Source organism: Saccostrea echinata, unplaced genomic scaffold (assembly GCF_033153115.1).
Source record: "Saccostrea echinata isolate AGI-Se365-2 ecotype Australia unplaced genomic scaffold, CSIRO_AGI_Sech_v1 ptg000054l, whole genome shotgun sequence".
Taxonomy (NCBI): Eukaryota; Metazoa; Mollusca; class Bivalvia; order Ostreida; family Ostreidae; genus Saccostrea; species Saccostrea echinata.
Genome location: NW_026889803.1, coordinates 65,579,006 through 65,603,379, shown reverse-complemented (window position 1 = coordinate 65,603,379; position 24,374 = coordinate 65,579,006). Strand labels below are relative to the sequence as shown.

Genomic DNA, 24,374 nt, shown 5'->3' with positions numbered 1-24,374 from the left:
AGTGAAAATGCATTAATTCTTTGAAAATCTTCTCCTCTGCTCCTGGGCATTAAGGTGATAAACTAAGTACATAGTTATGATGAGGAGGTGGGCCTCTTCCAGAATTGTGAAAGCCATGGCCCCTGGGTCAGGGGTTCTGGTGTTAGGGCAGGGCTCTATTGATTATATAGTGAAAATGCTTTAATTCTTTGAAAATCTTCTTCTCTGCTCCTGGGTATTATTAAAACAAACTAAGTGCATGGTTATGATGCATAAGGATGCCTTTTCAAAAATTGTGAATTTCATGGCCCCAGGGTCAGGGGTTCTGGTGTTAGGGCGGGCTCTATTGATTATATAGTGAAAATGCATTGATTCTTTGAAAATCTTCTTCTCTGCTACTGGAGATTATTCAAACAAACTAAGTGCATGATTATGATAGACAAGGATGCCTCTTCCAAAATTTTTAAATATATCTCCTCAGTTTTTGGGGTTCTTGAGGAGGGGGGGGGGTTTGCTTAGCTATGATGAAAATGGGAGCTTCGAACAGAATTTTTAAATCTTGTGGTCCTAGGGTCAGGGGTTCTGGCATAACGAGGGGGGAGGGGGGCTTTTGATAATATAGTGGAAAAGTGTTAATTCTTTGAAGTCCATAATAATGATGATGAGGGTAACTCTTCCAAATTTGTAAATTTTAAGACCCTTGGTCTTGGGTTCTGGTGTTAGGGTATGGCTTTGTTGAATCTGTAGTGAAAATGCATTGTACCTGTGAAATTCTACTCTGCTTCTGAGCAAAAGTTTAAATGATATGAGTAAGCGTATTTCTACCAGATTTTTAAACATCTGGACCATTCGTCTAAGCATTCTGGTCCTGGGCAGGGCTCTATTAATTTGTATTCTACTGAGAGAAGTTATTCCCCTTTTCCATTCACCTTTGATAATTAATCACTGTAAATAATGTATTTGAAAGGTTAATAGAATAAGATAATTATGCAAGAATGTTTATCGTATAATTAAAAAAGTACTTTCTTAGTTTTAATAATCAGGTAGACCTGTAAGTAATAGATAAATAAAAATGAGACAAAAATAACTTATTAAAAGTTCTTCAAAGACCATAAGAGAGGTCAATGCTAGAGGTCTTAATATGGGTTTAAAAATAGTACAGAAGCACTAATAGTTTGTTAATAGGCTGCATGGTGATAGTGTTAAGTGGGGGACAGAGTAGAACTCATTTTCTGAGTTGATAGTGAATACTAGACTAATTATTTTGTTGATCCTGATCTTCCTACTTCTCTTGTTTTTGTTCCTCTGCTCTGCCTCTGGGTATTAAGTAATCAAAGTAAGCATGCTAACTGTATAGTTATGATGAGCAATAGTGCCTCTTTCAAAATTGTGAATTACATGGCCTCTGGTTTAAAATACAAACCAAATTCAATTGTTGGAAAGTTGTTACACGATAATCAGGTGACCTATAAGGCCCATGGGCCTCTTGTTTTCAAATGAAATCTTTAAGAGATTTCATTTGAAAAAAAAGTCCACATTCTTACGAGCTTTAATCTCTAAGAGAAATTATATCATATAAATATATAGAAATAACGTCAATCATAATTATAGATTTTATTTATTGAGTTCACAAAATTATAACACTGAAAATTATAAGAATGTAAAATATATACTCGTATCGTTAGTTACAAACACATACACATATAAGAAGACATGATTGTTTTACAAGTTTTGTTTTATGATGTACAGATGAAAATGTATATAAATAAAAATGGATAATAAATAAAGAGCAAATGTCTATCAGTGAGTGTGAACAGTGATATAGAACTATGATTCTAAATGAGCAGGATTTCTTTTCATCTCTAGTTTTTTAGGAAATTCGAAGGAACGCAATTGCTGTAAATTTCAACCTGAAAAAAATATTATCTTTAAGTAGAAGGTGTTATTGTCTACATAAAATTCAGGAAAATATTTCAAAGTTCACTTTACTTATCACAGAAAAATCAAAGACATGGAAAAATAGAAAAACCGTTTACTTACATTGTCTACTAAACCATTAAATCCAGAACCGGGCTTCGGACAGCCCCCAATAAACATCGGGTTCGAGCTCGTCTCTATTCCACCAGTAAGTCTCTCTGAGATGCTGTTGCCATTAACTTCAGCAGTAAACGTATTTCCATCGTAGTGATAGGAGATCTCATTCCATTCATAGGGCTTAAAGTAAAATAATTATGTGCAGTTTGGCTTTCTTTTGCAATTGAATAAACCATTCAGAAAGAAAATAATAATTTTGAAATATTCCTACTCAGTATCTTTCTTCCGTATATTGAAATAAAATAAAACAATTTTTAGATGTAGTATTAAATACTTACAATTATATGATATTCTAAAATGGATGGAGAGTTGGATAGTAAACTTTTAGCTACTAGTCTCGCTTTTTTATCCTGCATAGATATTTCTACTGTTGGTAGACCTTCATGTCCACAGTTAGAAACTAGCATTCCATACCCTCCCTCTGTCTGGAAAGGCTTAAATCTAACTCTAACGGCAAATTCATCTCCCAGTTCTTTGTTCATAAAACCCCACAATGTAATCTTTCCGTTTCCATTGAACTTTGCTGCGCCATTTTGTATAATTGCGTTTTCTACGTAAAAAGCCATGTTGGATCCAGAGAGTTCCTTGAACAAGTCTCTATCGAAATTCATCTTAAAGTCAGGTTTGCAAACTGTATAAGACAGAGAAAGAGGAGGATTTAATTAGCAGTATTCTTTACAATACTGTTAGTCTTATGATTTTATTAAAGAAGGTTGTTAAGACTATAAAGGCAACTGTAACTAAGCCTGATAAATTTATACCTTCTCTTCGTTGGTATGTTATGGTTTTCATCGGATTCCAAGTGCAGATACATTGACTAGCACTAAATTCGGTTCCGTATGGACATGCTCTAAATCGAAGACCACTGTGTTCTAGGGTAAGGTATCCATATGGGTTGCCACTATCTGGTAGGAACCTACACACTATATATATAAAGAAAAAACTCAATAACCAGCTTTACTATAGATAGGTGTATAAAGGTAAATTTCCACAGAAATTCAAATAATTCCTACTTTGTTGATTTACACGTCGTCTTAAGTCGTTTGGCGTTTCACAGGAATCTGTGCAAGAACTGTCCGGAACACAACCCTGCCCATCAAAGCGAAATCCCTTTTCACAGCAGGCTGGGACCGAAATTCCCGCTTCGCATGAATAATGAGACCTACAGCCACCAGACCTTGCGTAGGCATTTACATCAATCTTGAGACATTGGTCTGAAAATTGACATAATATGTTTTTTTTTGAAAATAAACTTATATAATACCATAATGTAAAAAAGAGATTTGTTTATTATTTCAACTTTTTCATTTTTCTTTGTAGGTTTATGAAAACAAACTGGATATATCGGAAAAACATACCATCGTAACACGGCACTTTTTCTGGTGATTTACACATGGCGTGGTCTTGATGCCAGAATAATCCAACTGGACATTCTCTAAGAACTGCTTTTGTTTGATCGTAGTTGAAGTAACATTGAACAACTTTGTTGCATTGTCCTGGATATGTATTGTACCCGATGCCATCAATATAAGCACTATTTTCACACAAAGCTATAGAAATAAATTTTGATAACATATATCAATAACAGTGAATTTTACATAAGAAAAAAAAAGACGAAAGTGCGAAATTTAGAAAAATAATAATAATAATAAAGCGTGACAGAATTTGTTTGAAAGTCATACTTTCAAGGGGAGGTGGCGATGAAGTTATTGCTACAGATGTTGCTGGTTCAGTAATTTTCTGCACAGAAGTAGTTGCCTCAGGGGCTTTAGGTTCCAAAGTTGTTGGTTCAGGGGTTGTCTGTCTACGAGTTGTTGGTGCTGAAGTTGGTTTTGGAGTGGTTGGTTTTGGAGTTGTGGGTTCTAGAGTTGTTGGTTCAGGAGTGGTTGGTTTTGGAGTTGTTGGTTCAGGAGTGGTTGGTTTTAGAGTGGTTGGTTCAGGAGTGGTTGGTTTTGGAGTTGTTGGTTCAGGTTTGGTCGATTCAGGAGTTGTTGGTTCAGGTGTGATTGGTTCTGGGGTTGTGGGTTTAAGAGTGGTTGCTTTTGGAGTTGTAGGTGCTTCAGTGGTTGAAGTCGTGGATTCTAGAGTTGTTGGTTTTGGAGTTGTGGGTTCTACAGTAGTTGGTTCTGAAGTTGTCGTTTCAGGAGTAGCTGGTTTTTGAGTTGTTGGTTCAGGTGTGGTTGGCTCTGGAGTTGTGGGTTCAAGTGTGGTTGGTTCTAGAGTTGTGGGTTTAAGAGTGGTTGCTTTTGGAGTTGTGGGTGCTTCAGTGGTTGAAGTCGTGAATTTTAGAGTTGTTAGTTCTAGAGTTGTTGGTTCAGGAGTGGTTGGTTTTGGAGTTGTTGGTTCAGGAGTGGTTGGTTTTGGAGTTGTTGGTTCAGGTGTGGTCGGTTCTGGAGTTGTTGGTTCAAGTGTGGTTGGTTCTGGGGTTGTGGGTTTAAGAGTGGTTGCTTTTGGAGTTGTGGGTGCTTCAGTGGTTGAAGTCGTGAATTCTAGAGTGGTTGGCTTTGGAGTTGTGGTTTCTTGAGTGGTTGGTTCTGGAGTGATTGGCTCTGGAGTTGTTGGCTTTGGAGTTGTTGGTTCAGGTGTGGTTGGTTCTGGAGTTGTGGTTTCAGGTGTTGTTGGTTCTGGAGTTGTGGGTTTAAGAGTGGTTGCTTTTGGAGTTTTGGGTGCTTTAGTGGTTGGTGTTGTGGATTCTATAGTGGTTGGTTCTGGAGTTGCTGGTTCAAGAGTGGTTGATTCTAGGATTGTTGGTTCAGTTGTGATTTGAACTTGAGTTGTGGGTTTTTCAGTGGTTGAAGTTGTGGTTTCTAAAGTGGTTGGTTCTGGAGTGGTGGGATTTAGAGTGGTCGATTCTGGAGTTGTGGGTTTTCCGGTGGTTTGTTCTGCAGTTGTGGGTTCAAGAGTAGTTGGTTCTGAAGTTGTAGGTTGAGGAGTGATTAGTTCTGAAGTTGTTGGTTCAGACGTGGTTGGTTCTGATGTTGTAGGCTTTAGAGTGGTTGGTTCTGGAGTGGAAGTCTCTTCAGTACCTTGTTTGCTAGGTGTTGGTTTTTGAGTAATTGCTGCTGGAGTTGTTTGTTCAGAAGTGCTTGGTTCTGTAGTGGATAGTTCAAAAGTGGAGGTTTCAGGAGTGTTTAATTCCAGAGTTTTTGGTTTTCGAGTTGTTGGTTCAGGTGTAGTTTGTTCTGATGTCATCATTTCTAGAGTTTTTGGTTCTTGGGTTATAGGCTCTTCAGTGGTTGATTCCGGGCTTGTAGGTTCTTCAAAAGTTGGTGCTGGCGTTGTTGGTTCAGGAGTGGTTGATTCTGGAGTTGTGGGTACATGTGTGGATTGTTCAGGAGTGGTTTGTTTTGGAGTTGTGGGTTTTAGAGTGGTTGGTTCTTCAGTTCTGAGTTCAGGCATTGTTGGTTTTAGAGTTGTTGGTTCTGGAGTTGAGGGTTCAGGGGTGGTTTGTTCTGTAGTTGTGTATTTAGGTGTGGTTGGTTCTGCAGTTGTGGTTTCTAGAGTGGTTGGTCCTGGAGTCGTGGGTTCTTCAGTGGTTGATTCTAGAGTTGTGGGTTCTACCGTGGTTAGTTCTAATGTAGCTGGTTCTGTAGTTGTGGGTTTAAGAGTGGTTTGTACTAAACTTATAAATTCCTCAGTGGTTCGTTTAGGGGTGATTGGTTTTGGAGTTTCGGGTTCTATAGTTTTTTGTTCTGGAGTTGTTGACTCGGGAGTTGTTTCAAGAGTTGTTGGTTCTGACGTGTTTCGTTCTGTAGTAACTGTTTCGGGATTGGCTGGTTCAAGAGTAGTTGACTCTGGAGTTGTTAGTTTAGGAGTGGTTGATTCTAGCGTTGTTTGTTCAGAAGTGATTTGTTCTGGAGTTGTTATTTCAGGGAGTATTGTTTCTGGAGTTGTCGACTCTGTAGTTTCTGAAGTCGTTGGAGGAGTTTGTTCTGGAATTTTAGGTTCAGAAGATGTTGCTTCAGAAGTTATTGGTTCTGAGGTTGTCAGTTCCTGTGTTGTTTGTCTACGAGTTGTTGATTGTGAAGTTGTAGATTCAGAAGTTGTTTGTTCAGTGACTATTGTTCCATTTGTTTTTGAACTTGGAGTTGTTCGTTCCGGAGTTGCTAGTTCAGGGGTCGTTGGTTCAGGAGTTATTGTTTTCGAAGTAGAATGATCAGGAAAAGCTGTTATTTCAGTGGCCTCTTGAATATTTGTAGGTTCAGTTTCCGAGGCAACTACCTGAAAACCATCATTTGGACCCTCAAGGATCACATCATGGGGCACTGTGATGTTTCCAATTTTTCGAACTTTTCTATTTCCTTGAATTGGTAGATTTTGTGTATCTGTATCTTTGGTTATTTGCTGGTATACTATTTTCTCTTGAACACTTTGTTCTGGACTTGTTTTCTCTTGAATTGTTGGAGTCTGTGTTGTAGGTTCTTTCATTACTGAAGTTTGAATTGTTGGGTCCACTGTTGAAAGCTCTTGTGTTGTGGTGTCTCCTGATGTGGCTGCTTGTACTTTTGGTGTGTTGGTTGCTGGCTTCTGAGTTATTTTTTGTGTTGTTTGTTCTTGGAGATCCAGATTTAGAGTTGTTTGACTTAGATCTAATGGTTCTAATGTTTCTTTTATTACATTTTCTCTATTTTTCACTTGATCCTTTACTTCGTTTGGCAAAAGCATGTTAACAAACGAGTCCAAAGAAATGGACCCTGTTGGAGATTGAAATTTACTTGGGCTCTTTGTATCAACAGTTTCTGATACAATTGACACTTTCTCTTCAGGGATATATGTGACGGTTGTTGTGCTGATATCATTTATTCCAGGACTTGAAAGCAACCTGTTCAATTTGTCGCCGCCTTCAGCAGTAGTTTTCGTTGAATTGTGTGTTGGGGTTTCTAAATCACTGTTGCGCGTGGGGCTTGTCGTAGAGGGTATAAAAGAACTTGTTGAATTTTCTCCATGAAGCATATCCCTTTCTGTACCACTTTTTTGTATTACAATATTGGCACCTTCAATGATCACAGCTGTGATGTTTTCAATATTTCCCACATTTTGTTGTTCCAGACTCCTTGCAACAGAATCCTTATCTGTTTGAAATATATTGTTAGCGATAGAGGCTTCGTTTGTGTCGTTATTGGTATCAGCACGGTCAGTCGATTCATTGACGGTAAAATTTTGGATTTCGTTATCAATGGATTCTAAATGAATATTTTTAAAATCCGACACACGGTTTCCTGTTTGTGTCCATTCTTCCGGGGATATGGAGTATATACTCTCCTTCACCACTGGAACCGGGGTAGCAAATCGTGATGCTGTTCCACCGACAGTTGTAGAAGTTGTTTCTACAAATTGAAAACCGTCACTTTTCCATAGGATATTTCCGTTAGCTTTAAATATTGGCCTCTGGTTTCCTAGAGTTAATCCTAGCACTATGAAAATCAAACAGCCCTTCAGTATTGTCATGGCGGACTGCAAGAGAACAATTACACGTTTATGTAATAGAAAATCTGGCCCAGAAATATTTCTAGAAAATAAAAACGTTATAAAATGTACTAAGAAAATGTAACAGAAATGGTGTAATTCTAAAATATACAACGTACACTTTCGTGCGCACGTCAACTATATGACCCATAAGAAAATAATATATGTGCCTTTATTCTTATTTCAGGTGTCAATAAAAAGAATATTGCTTTATGACATTAAAAAATATTCTGCCAAGTTTGTTTCCTGAAAAGCAAAATATTAAAGAAAAAAATTCAATGAATAAAAATGATTATAATTTATATTAAAATATTTTGATTCTTACTTACTATAGTTATGAAGGAATCTAGAAATATATCCACTCCTTTCGGTCTGTTCGGGGATTATATAGTCACACGCCTCCAGTCCGAAGTTTATACCTAATTCGGAACCCACCTCCAAGCAAAATGACTAAAGTCTTCGTAATGGTACCATCACATAATTCATGTGACTGACAGCCCAATAATCACGTCCAAAACACGAAATCCATCAGTTAAGACGTTTATGATAATTAGCTGCACATCATTAGCGAAGCTAATTAATTCTTCATATAACCGAATCTAACATTCGAGTCGCGGTTCCGCCATAATTAAAATTCATTTTAATTTTTTTGGAATTTGTATATACGACATTTTCATAAATACATCTAAATTAAGACGCCTGCTTTCAATGTAACTGCAGATATTTAGGTTTGCGTCGTACAAGGTGATACAAATTTGCCACATACAACAATATTTGTGGTATTCGTATCATCCAAAAATTGAAATTTATTTACAAAAGTCTATAGATAGATGAGACTGTCAGAAAATTTCAACATGACTAAATCATTAATTAAAATCAAATTCATAGAACAACTCCATAAACATTAAAACATGAGAAATTCAAGTTAGTAAGAAAAGAAGAATCTAAGAAGAATCCATGTCTCTAACTATATTTCTTCAATTTGCGAAAACCTTTCAGTCTAACATGTTACTTCTACTGAATAATCATAATCTTTCTTGGAGAAAAAATTGCTATTTCCCTCAACGATTGAGAACATTGATCCGAACAAAGAACAACCTCTTATATACCATAGATCGACTTCGATATGTTCTTTTACTGGGTAATTATATTAAATATATATATATATATATATATATATATATATATATATATATATATATATATATATATATATATATATATATATATATATATATATATATATATATATATATATATATATATATATTTTTAATTTTTAGGGTTCAGTAATTAATAATGATATATTTATTATTTTAAATAATTAATTTCCTTTTATTGAGACATTTGTCCACGTTATCGATAGAAGTTGTATTTCATGTAAAGCTTGATATTTTAATTAAAAAATATAACTAACTGCAACGTTTCATTCAGTTCAAAAGCACGTTATGTTTTTCTTCTAGATTGAGCAGCCAAATAAAAGAAAAGACAGCGATTAAAAATTTGAGCGAGGAATGGTTAGATGACTATTAATTTTTTAAACCGTGCAACCGCTAGTTGTTGTTTTTTTTACCATACAATCTCAGTTTTTTCTCTTTAATAAATAGCAACTCATATGTAAAAAATGTTTAATCTACATGGTTAATGACTTTTCAAAAGTGAGCAATGCTCCTCCTCCCTTTTAGATAACCAAAAATCAATCAATGAATCAATGACAAAGAATTCTTATTGTATTCAAAATGCATTCTAAAACTATACAACTTATTCAAGCTGTATCGCACGAAACATTATTATATATATGTACACTATATTAATGACTGAACAAGATTTTTCCCTATGATGTTTTATTGTGAATTTGCTCAGTTATCAGGAAACATCCTATAGATATAGTAAAATTGCAAACAAATCTAAACATCATCTTCAAAGTTCCAAGAAATCAAAATAACGTTGACTTTTGTAGACATAATAATTTTAACCTCAATAATAAAAAGGACATACTTCAAACAGATCCAGAAATATTACATATAACAAAAATCTATGCATGGCCAATAAGTATACATATTCCCACTAAAGTTATTGAGATTTAAATTCAAGACACATGGTCTTGGTTGACCCATTTAAAGATTAAAGGGTAGAACCGGTTTTGCAATTAAAAAATTGCATTTCACATGAAATTACTATTGTCTGTTTCTTTTAAATACAGGTATCATGAAAAAGGCGTTTACAGACTCCTCTGATAGATTTTTATGATTTAAAAAAGGAAAAGCGGGGAGGGGGTAAAATCACTTGCTACTTAATCTTCGCTTTTATGGTAATTTACGGTGAAGATTGGAGCTCACTAGCAATTATTTTTCCAAAGTCGCCAAATAGGCTGGTAAAAAAAGTGTAATATCTACCATAATGACAAAGCTTTACCTTATTTGGCTATTGTTATATGTACAGCAGATCTTACCACGAACAATTGGCTTACTACATACTATTTTACATTTTACTTCGAACACGTGGTTCAGGTCAATCTACGTATTGGAAAAATGCCGCATACAGTTCCGTATAAAAAATATATCAGACAGTTTGAGGCTCGTTTTAGAATGTTTGAAGATGCAATGTGAAAAAAAATGGAAATAATTTTTATCGTTTTTTTAATAAAAAATAAAAATACAAAGATTAGAAATTAAGAAAGATGTTCAATCATGCTCTCGATTAGAAAGGAGGTGGTTTTTCACCTATTGATATTGCCTCGTTTATAATTTTTTGTTATTTTTTGTCTAGAAATTCAAAGTCATACAAACTGTACATAATACAAGGTAGTCTCTACAATGTTCAGATTGTTTGGAAAAGAGCATCAGCACTTTAAGGATAAGGAGAACGAGCAGCATCTTTTATGCATTTGAATGACCAACAAAGGTTTTTTTTTTACCTGTTTATATTATAATACGCGTGAACACGTGTGTCTTTTGTCTTGGGCCAGGGAATCCAGCTGACATTTGTATTCACCAATACCCCCTACTACACCGTAATGTGTTCTAAACCTTTCATTTTTCGTTGTTACCCGAAGAGTAGTACTCGCAGTAGCTCTGGCAAGATTTAGTAAGACTACAGCGAGACTATTGATGGATAAGGTAAATTACTTACGGAATGTAGCTAGGAAGTGACTAGCACGTGGAAACATGGTAATAGAAAAAGTTTAGTGGAAATGCACTTTAATCTCTTTAAAATTAAGTTAAACTTCTTTAATAAGTAATTTTTATGACATCATTTTCTGCAGTTACGTATTACAATTTCTATTTGGACAATCATGTTTGCATGGGATTTATATTTTCTGGAGTCAGACAAAATTTACACGCTAGATAAGATACCAACCTGACTTAAACTGAAAAATCAGAGGCATTATAAGTTACTACGAATATTACAAGAATTTTACGCTTGGAAAAAACCAAATGTACTCGCAATCGGAAAAACACAATGGTCTTTTTATGCATTTCATAGATAGAAAACAATATGTCCATTATCATCTTTTATTTCCATGCTCACATTTACAAACAATTGTTAAAAATAAACGTAGAATTCTAAGTTTTTCAAAGCCATTCTGAAAGACAATTTTCGTTTGTGCATCGTTGAATCAAATGTCAGGTGGATTCCCTTGCCGAAGACAAAGGACATACAGTATGTATTCACCCGTATTGTGATATATACAAACTATCTCAGTCATTTGAATTGCACAGACTACCCTGTATTATGTACATTGTATAATTTTGAATTTCAAGTCAACAATTAATGACAAAAATTAAATTACAAACGCACCAATTTCAAGTTATGAGGTAAAAAAAAAACTTCCTTTCTTATCTTTCTCATAAATAGCATCCTTCTTAATTTCTAATTATTTTTGCATTAAAAAATCAATGAAAAAAGTACTTTACTATTCATTCAATGATTGGACAATAAGACAATTATACTCCTATAGGAGAGGAGAAAAATGCGACGCACCAGACCAGGATTCGAACCCGGCCTCCCTAATTGGCCATAAATCTCCGATCAAGTGCTCTACCAACTGAGCTATCTGGCCACCGGCTATCGAACCCGTCTGGTTGCCAGACTCCTCCCTCCTTAAAAGTCTTCGGTCCCCGAAAACACCAACCAAGGCTCTCCCTCGGCAGGTCTTTTACCTTACAGGAGAGGAGAAAAATGCGACGGACCAGACCGGGATTCGAAACCGGCCGCCCTGAATCTCCAGTCAGGTGCTCTACCAACTGAGCTATCTGGTCACCAGCGATGGAACCCGACTGACCTCCACAATACACTGTGCGCAGTATTTACAACAGTCATATAAGGTAAACAAAGGTTTGTCATTGTATTTTTTTCTATCAGCCTATTGGACAACTTTGTGAAATTAGTCAAGACTGAACTCCAACCTTGCCGTAAATTATCATAAATCAAAGATTAAGTATGTGATTTTAACCCCCCATCCTTTTCTTTTTAAAGTCATCAAAGTCTACCAGAAAGTTCAGGAAACATTTTTTTTCATAGTACATGTATATTTTAAGTGAAATATGGAGATAACGAACAGTAATCAAGCTCAAAAGTTCATTGAAACAATACAAATTTGGATCAGAGCAAACACGGACCTCTGAAAACATGAAGTGGGATCAGGTACCACCCTTCGACCGGTGACACCCGCCGTGTGCTCCTTGTCATGATCGGAAAACAATTCATTATGAAAATATTCGCCTAACAATTTGTACGAAAAACGCCAGCCAACTTTCAAGTAAATGATAGATTGTTTTTGCTGACAAGGTCAATACATCGGCCATAGAATTTGCGAAATGGTGACTTTGAACTGGACCGTACATATTTTTGTTTTATCAACTTGTTAATAGCTTGCCTCGTTTTAGAAATTGTTCGTACGTAGAGAATGCTCTTTCGTATCGAATAAACTGGGAGATATTAACTCCACATGCAAGTGACATTGTTTATCGCTACATAATAAGGAAAGTTGACGATAGAAATGTGGAAGTCATCACGTTTATCATAAAGTCTGGTTGTTAGATTACCATTAACGTCTTTATCCAAATTTTAATAATATAATATTTTCATAATAAATTTATGAGTTCCATTTTTATTGAAAAAGCAGCTGTCTTTGATGTCCGAAAAGCCTGGACTTTAATTCATTGTAGGGAATGGTTGTATATAGTGTTAAAAAGTCGTGCGTTTTGATGTTATTGAATAAAATATATATAACAAAGCAAATTATAAATATATATCAAAGAAAGGAAATATTCAAAATGCTATAGGCTATGAAGAATTGGAATTATTCGGCAATAATTAATATTTTAAAACTTAAACACCTAAACACTGAAGCACTATGTGTTTTAAACTTTAATTTCTACCTCATTCTTTTTCTTCGTTTTCGCAACCTTTCAGACATATTGGCTCCTATGTTTATCAGCCGTTTTTTGAAATTATTTTTAATAATAATGTCATCTCTTTTTAATAATATAACATAATCCAGTTCATTTCATCAATTTATCAACAAAATCAGACAAAACTCTACATAAAATACTAAACTGCATCGGAATTAATGTCTTCTTGATATTAAAGTTGTACAAACAAATTATCGTATCAGTGCCAAAGAAAATAGGTATTGACATGAAACTAGTGTTAACCGAAACGTAGAGGTGATTGAATGTGTACAATCTATAAATTTATCCTCGGGCAATTTTTAAAGCAAAAATTCTTCCTTCAACTCTGTGCTGTATCGTTAACTATTCCTCCAAAAATTATCATAATATTGTAAATGTGTTCCAGTTCAGCCCGAAAGATAAGTTCAAAAGAAGGAAACTATAAAAAAAATTCTTAAAAATTGTATAAAGATAATTTAATAGCATAAAAAAGATGCATTTCACATTTTATGCTCAAGACCGAGAAAAGTTTTTCAATGAATCATTCCTATTTTTGTATGTACATTTTATATAAATAGAATCCGAGAAGTTTCCCACTGAACTGCATAAGAAATTATATGTCCTTATATTTTTTCCTATTCTCATTAACATATTTTAAGTTCACTTTTTATGCTCTTCACCTCTAATGCACGTGATGATAATGTATCTTAATTATTTTTTTAATGTTGATAGTCCTTAATTACGTTCACTATTCATACCCCTCTGTTTTATGCTTTTGATGACGATTGCCCTAAAGTCTATTGTAACATTAGTACTCATTTACATATAAAAAAAAAAAATTGTGCAGAGAGAAAACTGTAAGTCTAGGGAAAAAACATATTTTCAACATTGCTACATTAGGTGTAAATGAAATTTTAAATGATTTTTATGCTTTGTGTCATTTCATATAAGAACAGAATACGGCTGATGTATGTCATTCTAACACATTGTCAAAATGAAGCAAAGCTTGGGACTTTTCAGTTCTGTAATATTAGAGTTCATCAAGATCAATTTCTTCTAGACAACAACTATAAAAGAGAATTGTTACAAAGGCATTATTACTGCTGACAAGTAATGAGAGGGATAATGTAAATCCAGTCTTAATTAATTATGCTGGAGAAGCTCCATTCATATTAAGTGTTGCAAAGGAAATTGAGATCAAATGTTTATTAACCACAAAGAGATTTAAAGTAGAAAGTTTCCGTGGAAGATTTGAAATGTTTGATAGAAATTTTTTGTCCCTAAGGTAAGAATCTTAGATATTACTACTGCTTATTAAACGAATATTACTATGCAGTTGTACGTTAGATAAATTTAAAAAAAGAATGATTTATGAACTTAATCATGTTCATATAATTGTCACTTTACAGACTCTTAATTGTTCATTATAAAAGGACAAACTATAGGGAGAGAAGCATAGCGAAAGAATTTCAAGGATATTTCTTTTCACTTTTTTGTAACTACGACAACAACGTTCGGCAAAAAAAGATATAATGACAGAATTTTGTATCATAGTATAGTAAACATTTGTACCATCACCTATTAAATCTGGACCAAAACTATGGAGAAAGTAGCATTTTGAACGAGTTTCAAAGAATTCTCAGTTATTAGCAACCATGACAACACTTCGTTGAAATCAAAAATTGATACACAATTTTTTGTATTTTTCTTTATTTTTCAGTTGGTTACCAAGTTTTATTAAAATTGAACTAGAACTGAAAGAGGAGTAGTATTCTGATTTATTAATTGATCGATTGTATGTTGTTTTACGTCCCTTGCGAGAATTTTCCACTCTTTCCAAGCCGGTGAATGGCTTCAAATTTAGACCTTTACTCGGCATTATGGGCCATTAACCAGTGAGGGTTCTTTAGCGTGCTAACGCCTACCGTTATGCTGAACCTCGATTTCTGAGGTCTCCGAAGAAAGACCAGTGACTTTCAATTCTAGTGCAGGGCGCTTGGCGAAACAATAGTCATTACCTAGGTTAACGTCTTAGGATTTATCGCGGCGCCGGGAAGGAGTATCGAACCTGGTATATACCGATCACAAAGCGAACGCCCTACCAACCGCGAGTAGCATTTGGAAGAATTGTCAATCGTAGGACTCAATATTATCGCATTCTTGACTATTGCCTTCGACCAGTAGAACAAAAAACAACAAAATTAATAATAATTATTATAATAATAATAATAGTAATATTTGATGACTAACATATTTCTGTGTAGGTTGGTTCATCATGCATAAAAATGATATATATTACTATTAAAATTATTTTTATATTGAAAATATTATCTTTGTTTCCATCTTATTTACTTGAACTCTCATGAATTTTGTGGGCGTCTGACGAGTCATTATTTTTGCATAGGAATAGGGTGGTTTTGTCTCTGACAGTTCTCTTGGTCAAGACCTCGAACTGTCAGAAGCCATGGAATTCCGGGACTCGGGGGAGCCTGACCACAAATGTTGATTTCCCACGTAGGGCGCTAGAGCCTAGAGCAAGGATGAATCATGCTGTGGACCACAATTCTGAATCCGAGTATACCACAACTCTAGATACGAGACGCAACGTATTCACCACAACTCCATCTTACGCACATGATGGAGGACACTATTCTATTTACCCGTTTTCTGGATCTCAGAATAAAAATTCAGGCGGCGTTGTTATTGCTAACCTCCCATCGTCGTTGAGAAAGTCAATACAATTAGAAAATGCAGGAATTTTCAATAGTTTCAATAGATCTAACATTAATTCTAGTCGTCAGAGACCAAGACTTCCGGCTAACAAAAGTACAAATGGCAGGTGGGTGGTAATAAATCAAGGGGGACAAATGCAACCTAAGAAAAATAGCGGAATCAGCAAGAATGTCAACCAATTCTTTAGACACAATCGGAACAGTGTTACAATCAGCAAACCTTACCAAGGGAGATTTCCAAACACATTTAGAAAACGGAATCAGTCACCAAGAACACTGAACAATATTCAAGTTCAAGGACCAAGTCCTTACAAGAACATTAACAAAATACAGGAAAGAAACAATTTTCAAAGCGATGGCTTTCATCTCCGCGGAGGAATACAAAATGTAATAGCTCCGTACGATAAGATACAGTCCGGCCTGGCAAGCATTAAAAATGAGGTCCACATTCAGCGAGGAATGATCGCACTCTTACAAAATTCTGTACTCAAAATGAAGCACATATTTTCTTCAATGCAAGGAGACATACAAAAAGTGGTGCACTCTATTGATGTTCTGGTGAAAATGCAATAAATAAGATCTTAATTTCTCTACAATATATTTCAGGTAGGGGTGCAAATCTATTTATTTACTTGCAACACAAAGTCGTTGGATTTGCTTTAAACTTTAAGTATTGTTATTGTGTTGTTTTTTTTTAAAACTAATCCGAAAATTGAATAAAAAGTACTTTAAGTATAAATTTTATCCTTTAAAACATTCCATTGTTATGAAAATGATAGTGTGCTATGAAAGCTTAACCTTATTTTAGGAAATTCTGCATAATAGTGATAATAAGGGTTGATAATTAGCAGAGCTAAAATTATTTTTGAAACTGTAAGATTAAAATATACTTATGCCATTTAGGCATTTTTATGGGTTATTTTAATTTTACGGACTACACCTTTCATTCTATTTTCTGTTATAAATCTTTTGAGCCAATGATGTTTTATGTGACAAATGGATCCGACCGTATGCCCTTATCGGAGGTGTAATCCAATGGCAACTATTAAATTTAACTACTGTCATATTTTATATACTATGAAATCTAAAATTATGATGGAATAATGTTAATTACTATTTAAAAAGACTAACAATTATAATTTCCATTATTTAAGCAATGATGCAGAATAACAAGAAGACTTTTGAGCGACTTTTATCGTATCATACTTCATATTTTGAAGTCCATGAATCCATTTTGAAAGGAACTTAAGGCTAAGACATAAAGTATTGAATTTGTCGGGTTACAGTGTCTTATGAACAGTTTTGTGAACATGTAATTGTCTGAAATAAATTACTTATTTACCCAAAGAAGAAGGTACGGTTTGGGCTTTATTGTGCCCTAAAAAATTAATGTTCTTAAAAAGTTATTAAATTGGCTATAACATGAGATGAGTAGATGAATATGATAAATCATTAAAGAATATGGCATTAAGGAGGACCATTCTGGAAATATGACGTCATTAATTTGGTACATTTCTTAGTTTTATGCAGAAAAGCCTCAAAATGACTCATTTCTGTGCTTATTTTCCTTTAGAAAATAGTGTCCGCAGCCCTCGCCCACTTCAATTTTTAGATATATTATGTAAAATGCTTTGAAAAATCACATATCTCAAAATTTTTGTGGGCGATGCATGCGCTGTATGTTTTCGGAAAGAAAATTCCATTGAAAATTGATGTCTTCTGCAACTTTAAAGAAAATACAGGAAAATGTACAAGATCATGACGTCACAATTAGCATGTTAGAGGTCATATTGGAAAAACAATTTGTATGTTTTTACTGCATGGAATTTCAATAATTCTGAAAGGATGAAGTTTAATTTCTTACATCACTTCTAAATTTTAGAGAAATACAGGGCCAGATTTGTATTGAAACAGTACCTTGTTCTTTACCTGATTTGATTTACGAAGTAAAATAATTGTAAAAAAAAAAAAAATTCAGTATTAGTAGTGAATATTTATGTTTGTGTTTGTTTTTTGGTGTTTGCTTTGGTTTTTATAATTTTCTTCAGGGTTAGTTTTGAGCAATTTTGTTTGTTTTTGTTTTTGCATTTGCTTTTGTTTTATTAACTTTGTTCAGTATTACAGTGTCGTAGGTATTTTTGTTTGTTTTTAAGTCATTGATTTATATTATGTTCTATTTTCAAATAAACATTTTTTTAAAATCTAAAATAATCTTCTCTCTCTCTCTCTCTCTCTCGCTCTCTCTCTTCCATTTGTATGTGTATGTAGCTAATTATTGAGGAACGAAAAATCATCTGTTAAAAGAACATTATCTCTACATTTTGGCTGCCTAGGTCATAAAATTATGATTAAACTTTTATTACATGTATGTTAAGTAATAAAATATGTTTTGTAGGTAATATCTCTTATTTGTCATGCATATAAAATGACTGAGGTTATCTATGTATAACATCAATCACATCAGCAATTTTGATTTTTTTTTTCTTGTCTTAAAGGCAGAGATTTTAAGCACCGCCTTCAAAAATACCTGGTCTGTGTACCCTTGTCAATCAAGTGCATTAAGGTACATCATTGGGTGCTAGAACTTGATTGACATTTACTTACTAGTCCTTGTGTATACCCTGTACACATTGTTTGGCACTCGTGGTGACTTTTGATTCTTTGATATTTACCACACATGGTATAAACAATAGAGAAGCTATATTACTATGGAATTTTTAGCTTGATAATATATTTACATATACACACATCTTTAGTATTTGAAAGAATTATGATATTCATTATGATAATATATATCAAAATTAGGTATAACTTTTTTTCAAAGCTCAACAAATACTTTAAATAATAATATTTTTTTAAATGGGTGGGGATGCTTTGACACACATTCAATTACAAATTAATAAAAATTACTGCATGAGATTAAACTTTATTTACAACTTTTTATTTCTAATTTAAAATCATCTCAAAATCCCAACACAGGTAAAGTTTGACTTCTTGGTTATTCTACTGTGTATTAAATCACTTGCTGTTTATAGGGATTGGGAGACAAACGACCACAGGTAGACTGCTATCCCTCAAGGCATTCACACCTGTACAAAATAAGCCCCTCCCTCACCTGGAATTCACCACCCGGTAAAAAATCTCTGCCTTTAAACCTATGCACCCCCCATTTTTTCTTCAGTTCCTCGCCCTCTGAATTTTGGCCCTGAGTGATGAAATATCCTTATGTCACGGGAAACGGATGCTAAAATTTGAATCAATTACAGGAAAAGGTTTTAAATATACTATCTGGAAACAATGTCTTGACTGACTGACAGACAAACAATAATTCCAAAACTATGATGCATCTCCGCTAAATATGAAGACCTAATTGAAAGACATCGAACATCCTGTATCCAAAATATACAAAACCAAATAAGGCATTGTACATGTAAAGGTAGAAAAGTGACAGTTCTTTACGAACAGAGCTTTCCCCATTAATGCAGCAATTTAGACCACAAATTGTTGAATTGCTCATTTCATTAAATTGCTGATTAAGGAATCAGCAATGAAATAAACATAGCATGACTCTCTCAATCGCTTCAGTACTCCCACATTTCAGTTGAACTATAAAAGAAACTGCACTCTACATTATAATGATCCATTATTTATAAAAGTATATCTAAAACATAAAAAAGCTATTTCAGAGCAATGAAATATATTAAAATAAGTTATTATTTTAATTGTAAGCAGTAAGTTATATTTAGGTTTCTGAATTCATAAAATGCATTAAAATTTGATTTGAAACATTTCAAAATAGATGTGAGTAATATTTAATAATATCATTCCATATATAATGTGCAGTTTTCACTTTGCTGAAGGCAACAAACTAGTTGTACAATAAAATTAAAAAAAAATACATTTTCAAAAATCTTAAATTGATCGGATTATTGCAATTTTTTTCCACAGATTTTGGACTAAATCCGAAAAATGAGAACCCAGAGTAGAAGGGTACGTTCTATATTCTATGATACAAAAAAAATCTATACTCCTTACACAAAAAGTTAATTCCACTAATTCAAATGTAGACTCGATATATCCCAAAGAATTCGAAATAAAAGATACCACGGAGTCTGACACATTTGTTTCATATTTGGATATTTTATTAGAAAAAGACGTTAATGGTGACCTAACAATAAACGTGATGACTTCAACTTTTCAATCGTCAACTTCCCTTATTTATGTAGCAATAAACTCTTATCACCTGCATAAGGGGTTTATATCGCCCAGTTGATTCGATACGCAAGAGCATGCTCCACGTGCGCACATTTCGCAATTTATATGGTCGATATAATGACCTTGTCAGCAAATACAATATATCATTAAGTCGAATGTTGACTGACGTGTTTTAAACTAATTGTTAGGCCATTATTTAAACACTGAATTGTCTATGATTTTTTCCGTTTGCCCGATCATGACAATGAGCACACTGCGAGCGTGACCGGTCGACATGGGATGCTTACTCCTCCAAGGCACCTAATCTCACCTCTGATTTTTTAGACGTCCGTGTTTGTTCTGCTCCCGATTTGTATTGTTTGAATGGACTCTTGAGCTTGATTACTGTTTGTTATCTCCATATTTCACAAACACTCATGTTTCCTGAAAATATTCGTTATTTTTAGCTTGTTGTAAGAGAAAATTGGATTCTGTAAGACGATTTTTTATGACGTGTTGATAACTATGAAATTGAATGCTTTATGTATAATGCTTTGATAAACGTTTTACAAAGCAGAAAATTGCTTTCTGAAGTTTATTTTTGTTCTGACCGACGAATGACAGATTAAAACATACATAATTTTCTTTTCTTTTCTTTTCTTTTCTTAGATTAGCTGTATTTTATCTCAAAAGTTGAGTATCATGCATAACAGAAAGATAACAATAATTTAGAAAAATCAGAACATGTCACTCAATTTAAGATTGGTGCAAACATGTCACAAAATGAACGTCATCCTGGAAACATGTTCATCTCAAAAAACGTCAAGTTGTAAGATTGTGTATGTTACAGTCCTGTCAGTGAACTGAACAATTCATTATAAATGAAATTCATTATGTATAAGGTAAAAGGATGTGTTTTCTTGTCATAATCTATTTCTCATTTTTTCTGCATATTTGATCCCTCTTTTGGATAATGCATTACAATTAGTTTCAATTAGATTTTCTTTTCGACCCTCTTTGATACCAGAATAAAATAATTAAGTTACAGTTTGTTTAGCCAACAACAAAATTAGTCACAATCCTTTCCGTCAATTAGAAAAAGGGCGCAATAGCCTGTTATATACACTTACCTTCCTGGTGATATTTTTACCATTCGACATAATATTTTCTTTTGAAAGGGATCGTTAAAGTAATACACGTCGAATACTTAGTTTTATTTACAAAATTTGATTTTAAAGTTCAAAATCTCGTTTGTATTGTTATTTTCCGATTTGTGAGTAAAAGGTACAGATAACGAACAGTGATCGATCACAAAAATCCAGTAAATAAGACGAATCGAAAGGGGGGGGGGGCACATCTGGAAACACCATAAATGGAATCCAGTACCTAAGAGGAGTTGCCATCCCCTGTCGACCCACCGTATATGACGTGATCCATAGTCAAAATGGTATGAAAACTTATGGAAAACTTATCGGCCAAAAAACGACCCAACGATATGGTGTATAAAATAATAGAGTTTGCAAAATGCTAAATTTGAACATCATTTAATTAAAAATCTTGTAACATCAACTTATTTCTCAGTAGCACACCTCTGTTAAAAAAAGGATAATACTTAGGACATGCGTATCATGAGTATCAAATCTGTCTGGATGAAATATATATAGATAACGAACGTTCTGGAGACATACGCATCAAACACAGGTGTTTTTGAATACTAGACAGCATTACAAAGTAAATATGGAAAGTTGACGACTGAAAAGCTGAGGTCATCCCGTTTGTAATATAGTTAGTTGCTAGATGGCCATTAACGCCTATAGTCAGTAAAATCCAAGTATGAAGCAGAAGTCACAGACTTTCTGTTTTTTTATTTCGATTTCACTGGGAAATATTGAGCTATATAAAAACCTTTAAACAAATTATGGGCTAAATACTTCCATTTTACACACTTATGACCCTAAAATAGAAAATTGTTGTATCTTCGGCCCTAATCAGCCCGAAGCAACGGTTTTAAAACCGGATGTGGGGTGGGGACAACCTCACAAAAACATCTGACACGCATGTAAATTGTCCAATCTCAAAATCGAATTTCGGGAGGGGGACGGACCTACCATTAATGTTCTGATATATATATATATATATATATATTTTATCAAATGCTGGTATTTCCCAGTGTTCGCCCTTACAGGAACAAAAGTGGAGGGGGTGCAATAAGCATCTATATGAAAGTTTTATCATATGAAAACTTTAGCAAAAGACTACACTCAGAAAAAAAAGTGAGAACCCCCCTCCCCCCCCCTCCGCGTTCTACAGGCTTGTTTATAAATTGAACTTGTTTGGAGTGATGATATTCCTTCACATAAGCAATATTTTAACAAACTTTGAGCGGTTCTGATAAGTTGATATCCTCTTATGTGTGTGACGTACTTTGATGAGGTCGAAATATAATAATTATACCTTGTGCTTCTCTACTCTCAGTTAATTTCTGCTAGAACTCTGATCCTAGTGAATATCACTGTGTATACATAATGGGTTAATTGTGTTTTAATGTGTACGAAATATAATTAAATCTAAATCATCATTTCATACCCTTTCATGCAGTCGGGCGTTCCCTCGAGTTTAGTTTTTATTTACCCTAGCATAGCAAAATTTTGAAAATTATGTCCAAATGTGGTATAAATTATTATGATTTAATGCACATACATCGTCCTGTTCAGTCAAAAAGACCTAGGTACGACAGACTAAACTTAATCACGTATAAACCTCATTTAACATCTACATACATTACTTTTGGAAATCGAAAATTAATTGAAAGATTAGTTAAGATCATATCCTATGAAATATTTGCATTGAAAGGTTACCGTAATAATTAACTTCCATCATGATCGAGAATTCATTGCATAATTAAAATAAATACTCCTCTAAAGTAAATTTGTGTCATTTATCAAAAGTTATGACATAATTAGGAGTTTTATTGCTGTAACCTTTTATTTTCTGGGTTCTTTTTTCCCAGCTTAATGCATACATTTACTTTAAAGATATTAAAGGCAATCATTTAACTCCTGATTACAAATGCCAGAACTAAATGCGATTTAGCATTCACTAAATTTACTAAAAACCAAATACGTGCACACCACAAAGAGCGTAGCAGATACAACAGAAATAAATAAAGATGACATAATACCACTGCTTTCATCATCAATAATTACACATTTCCTGAATATGAAGATTGCATTACTATATGTTTATACATGTATGCATTCTTTTATTATATTATTTAGGGTAAACTAAACATTTTACTTACTTTGTATACAAAAGGCACTATGTACTAGATATATAACCAGATCCCAAAACCATAAACTGAGAATAAACTTAAGTCAAAAATTTAATTTTCAATATCTTGAGTTTTGTTTAATGTATTTGCCTAAACTTTTGCAATTTTCTTTAACATTTAAATTCAAATATATGATGAAAATTTTGTTTCATTATCAAAATTATTTCAAGTTATATTAGTTTGAAATTTTGACTTAAGTCTTTCTCAGTTTATGGTCTTGGGGCCAGATATTGCTAGGAATTGTCTGCTCTGAAATCCAACAGAGGCGATAAAAAAAAAAGCAAATTCAAATACTACATTGTAATTAATTTTAAAATATTTACGAATCTGCAGAAATTACTTTTCAAATTTGCGAATTAAATATTCCTACCCTGAATTTTGTATTTGAAAATGAAAACGCACAAACAATTGTTATGGCAGTCTTTACTCCTTAACATCTAAATGACAATCTTACTTACAAGGGACTTACAATTAACTTCTTTAGATGGTGTTTATATCTCACAATTGATTTGGTACGCAAGTTCTGTGCACGATCAATTTTAAAACCTAGACAAGCTTTAAAATATAAGTTGATGTTACTTGGCTTTCAACAGTTTCGTTTTAAATCAGCTTTGTCGCTCTACTGCCATTTTTGGAAGAAAAAATATCGAACATGCAAGGCTTTTGTTTTCGTACGTATTTGGCCATGGACTACTTTGTTATGATGGATATGAGGGCATGCTTAATCCTCCCAGGCACATGATCCCACCTCTGTGTTTCCAGAAGACCATGTTGTTTCCCGGTTGATTTATACGATATATAAGATTGACCAATGTTTGTTATCTTCATCTTTTTCACGTTCATGAATATATAAGCATATTTTCAAAGATGGAATTTTCAATATTCCACCCTTGAACCTGATCCCTGGATCAGGGAACATGAAAAGCAAAATTTCAATAAAGGGTCCGTACTCATTATTTTATGCAATTAAATTATACAAACTGTTAGATGTACAGAAAAAATTGTAAGGACAAATACATTCTTAGTGTTATTAATTGGGCCTAATCTTCTTGGGATCCTGAATTAAAATAAAAGATAGAGGGCTTTGTGTTTACTATTATCCTGCAAACAGTTCGTTACATTTGCAGGAGCTCAGATTTTATAAAATTTTGAAGCATTTCACTGTATGTATAAACAACGTTG

General features: G+C 33.8%; 1 protein-coding gene across 1 annotated transcript; it reads right to left on the bottom strand.

Moving 5' to 3' along the window:
* Positions 1–1,657: 1,657 nt before the first annotated feature.
* On the bottom strand, positions 1,658–7,521 carry LOC133172111 (mucin-2-like). The gene is made up of 7 exons (XM_061306920.1): positions 3,756–7,521; positions 3,432–3,623; positions 3,087–3,287; positions 2,835–2,996; positions 2,352–2,704; positions 2,020–2,193; positions 1,658–1,889 (listed from the first exon to the last, which is right to left on the bottom strand). Exons 1-7 carry the CDS (start codon positions 7,519–7,521, stop codon positions 1,842–1,844), a joined length of 4,896 nt encoding a protein of 1,631 aa, XP_061162904.1. The 3' UTR covers positions 1,658–1,841.
* Between the last annotated feature and the right edge of the window lie 16,853 nt (positions 7,522–24,374).

Coding starts and splice junctions, on each gene's coding strand:
- LOC133172111 (XM_061306920.1), bottom strand. CDS start 7,521: ATGACAATACTGAAGGGCTGTTTGATTTTCATAGTGCTAGGATTAACT. Junction 2,997..3,086: donor ACGACGTGTAAATCAACAAA/GTAGGAATTATT, acceptor TTATATATATAG/TGTGTAGGTTCCTACCAGAT. Junction 2,194..2,351: donor TTTTAGAATATCATATAATT/GTAAGTATTTAA, acceptor TTTTACTTTAAG/CCCTATGAATGGAATGAGAT.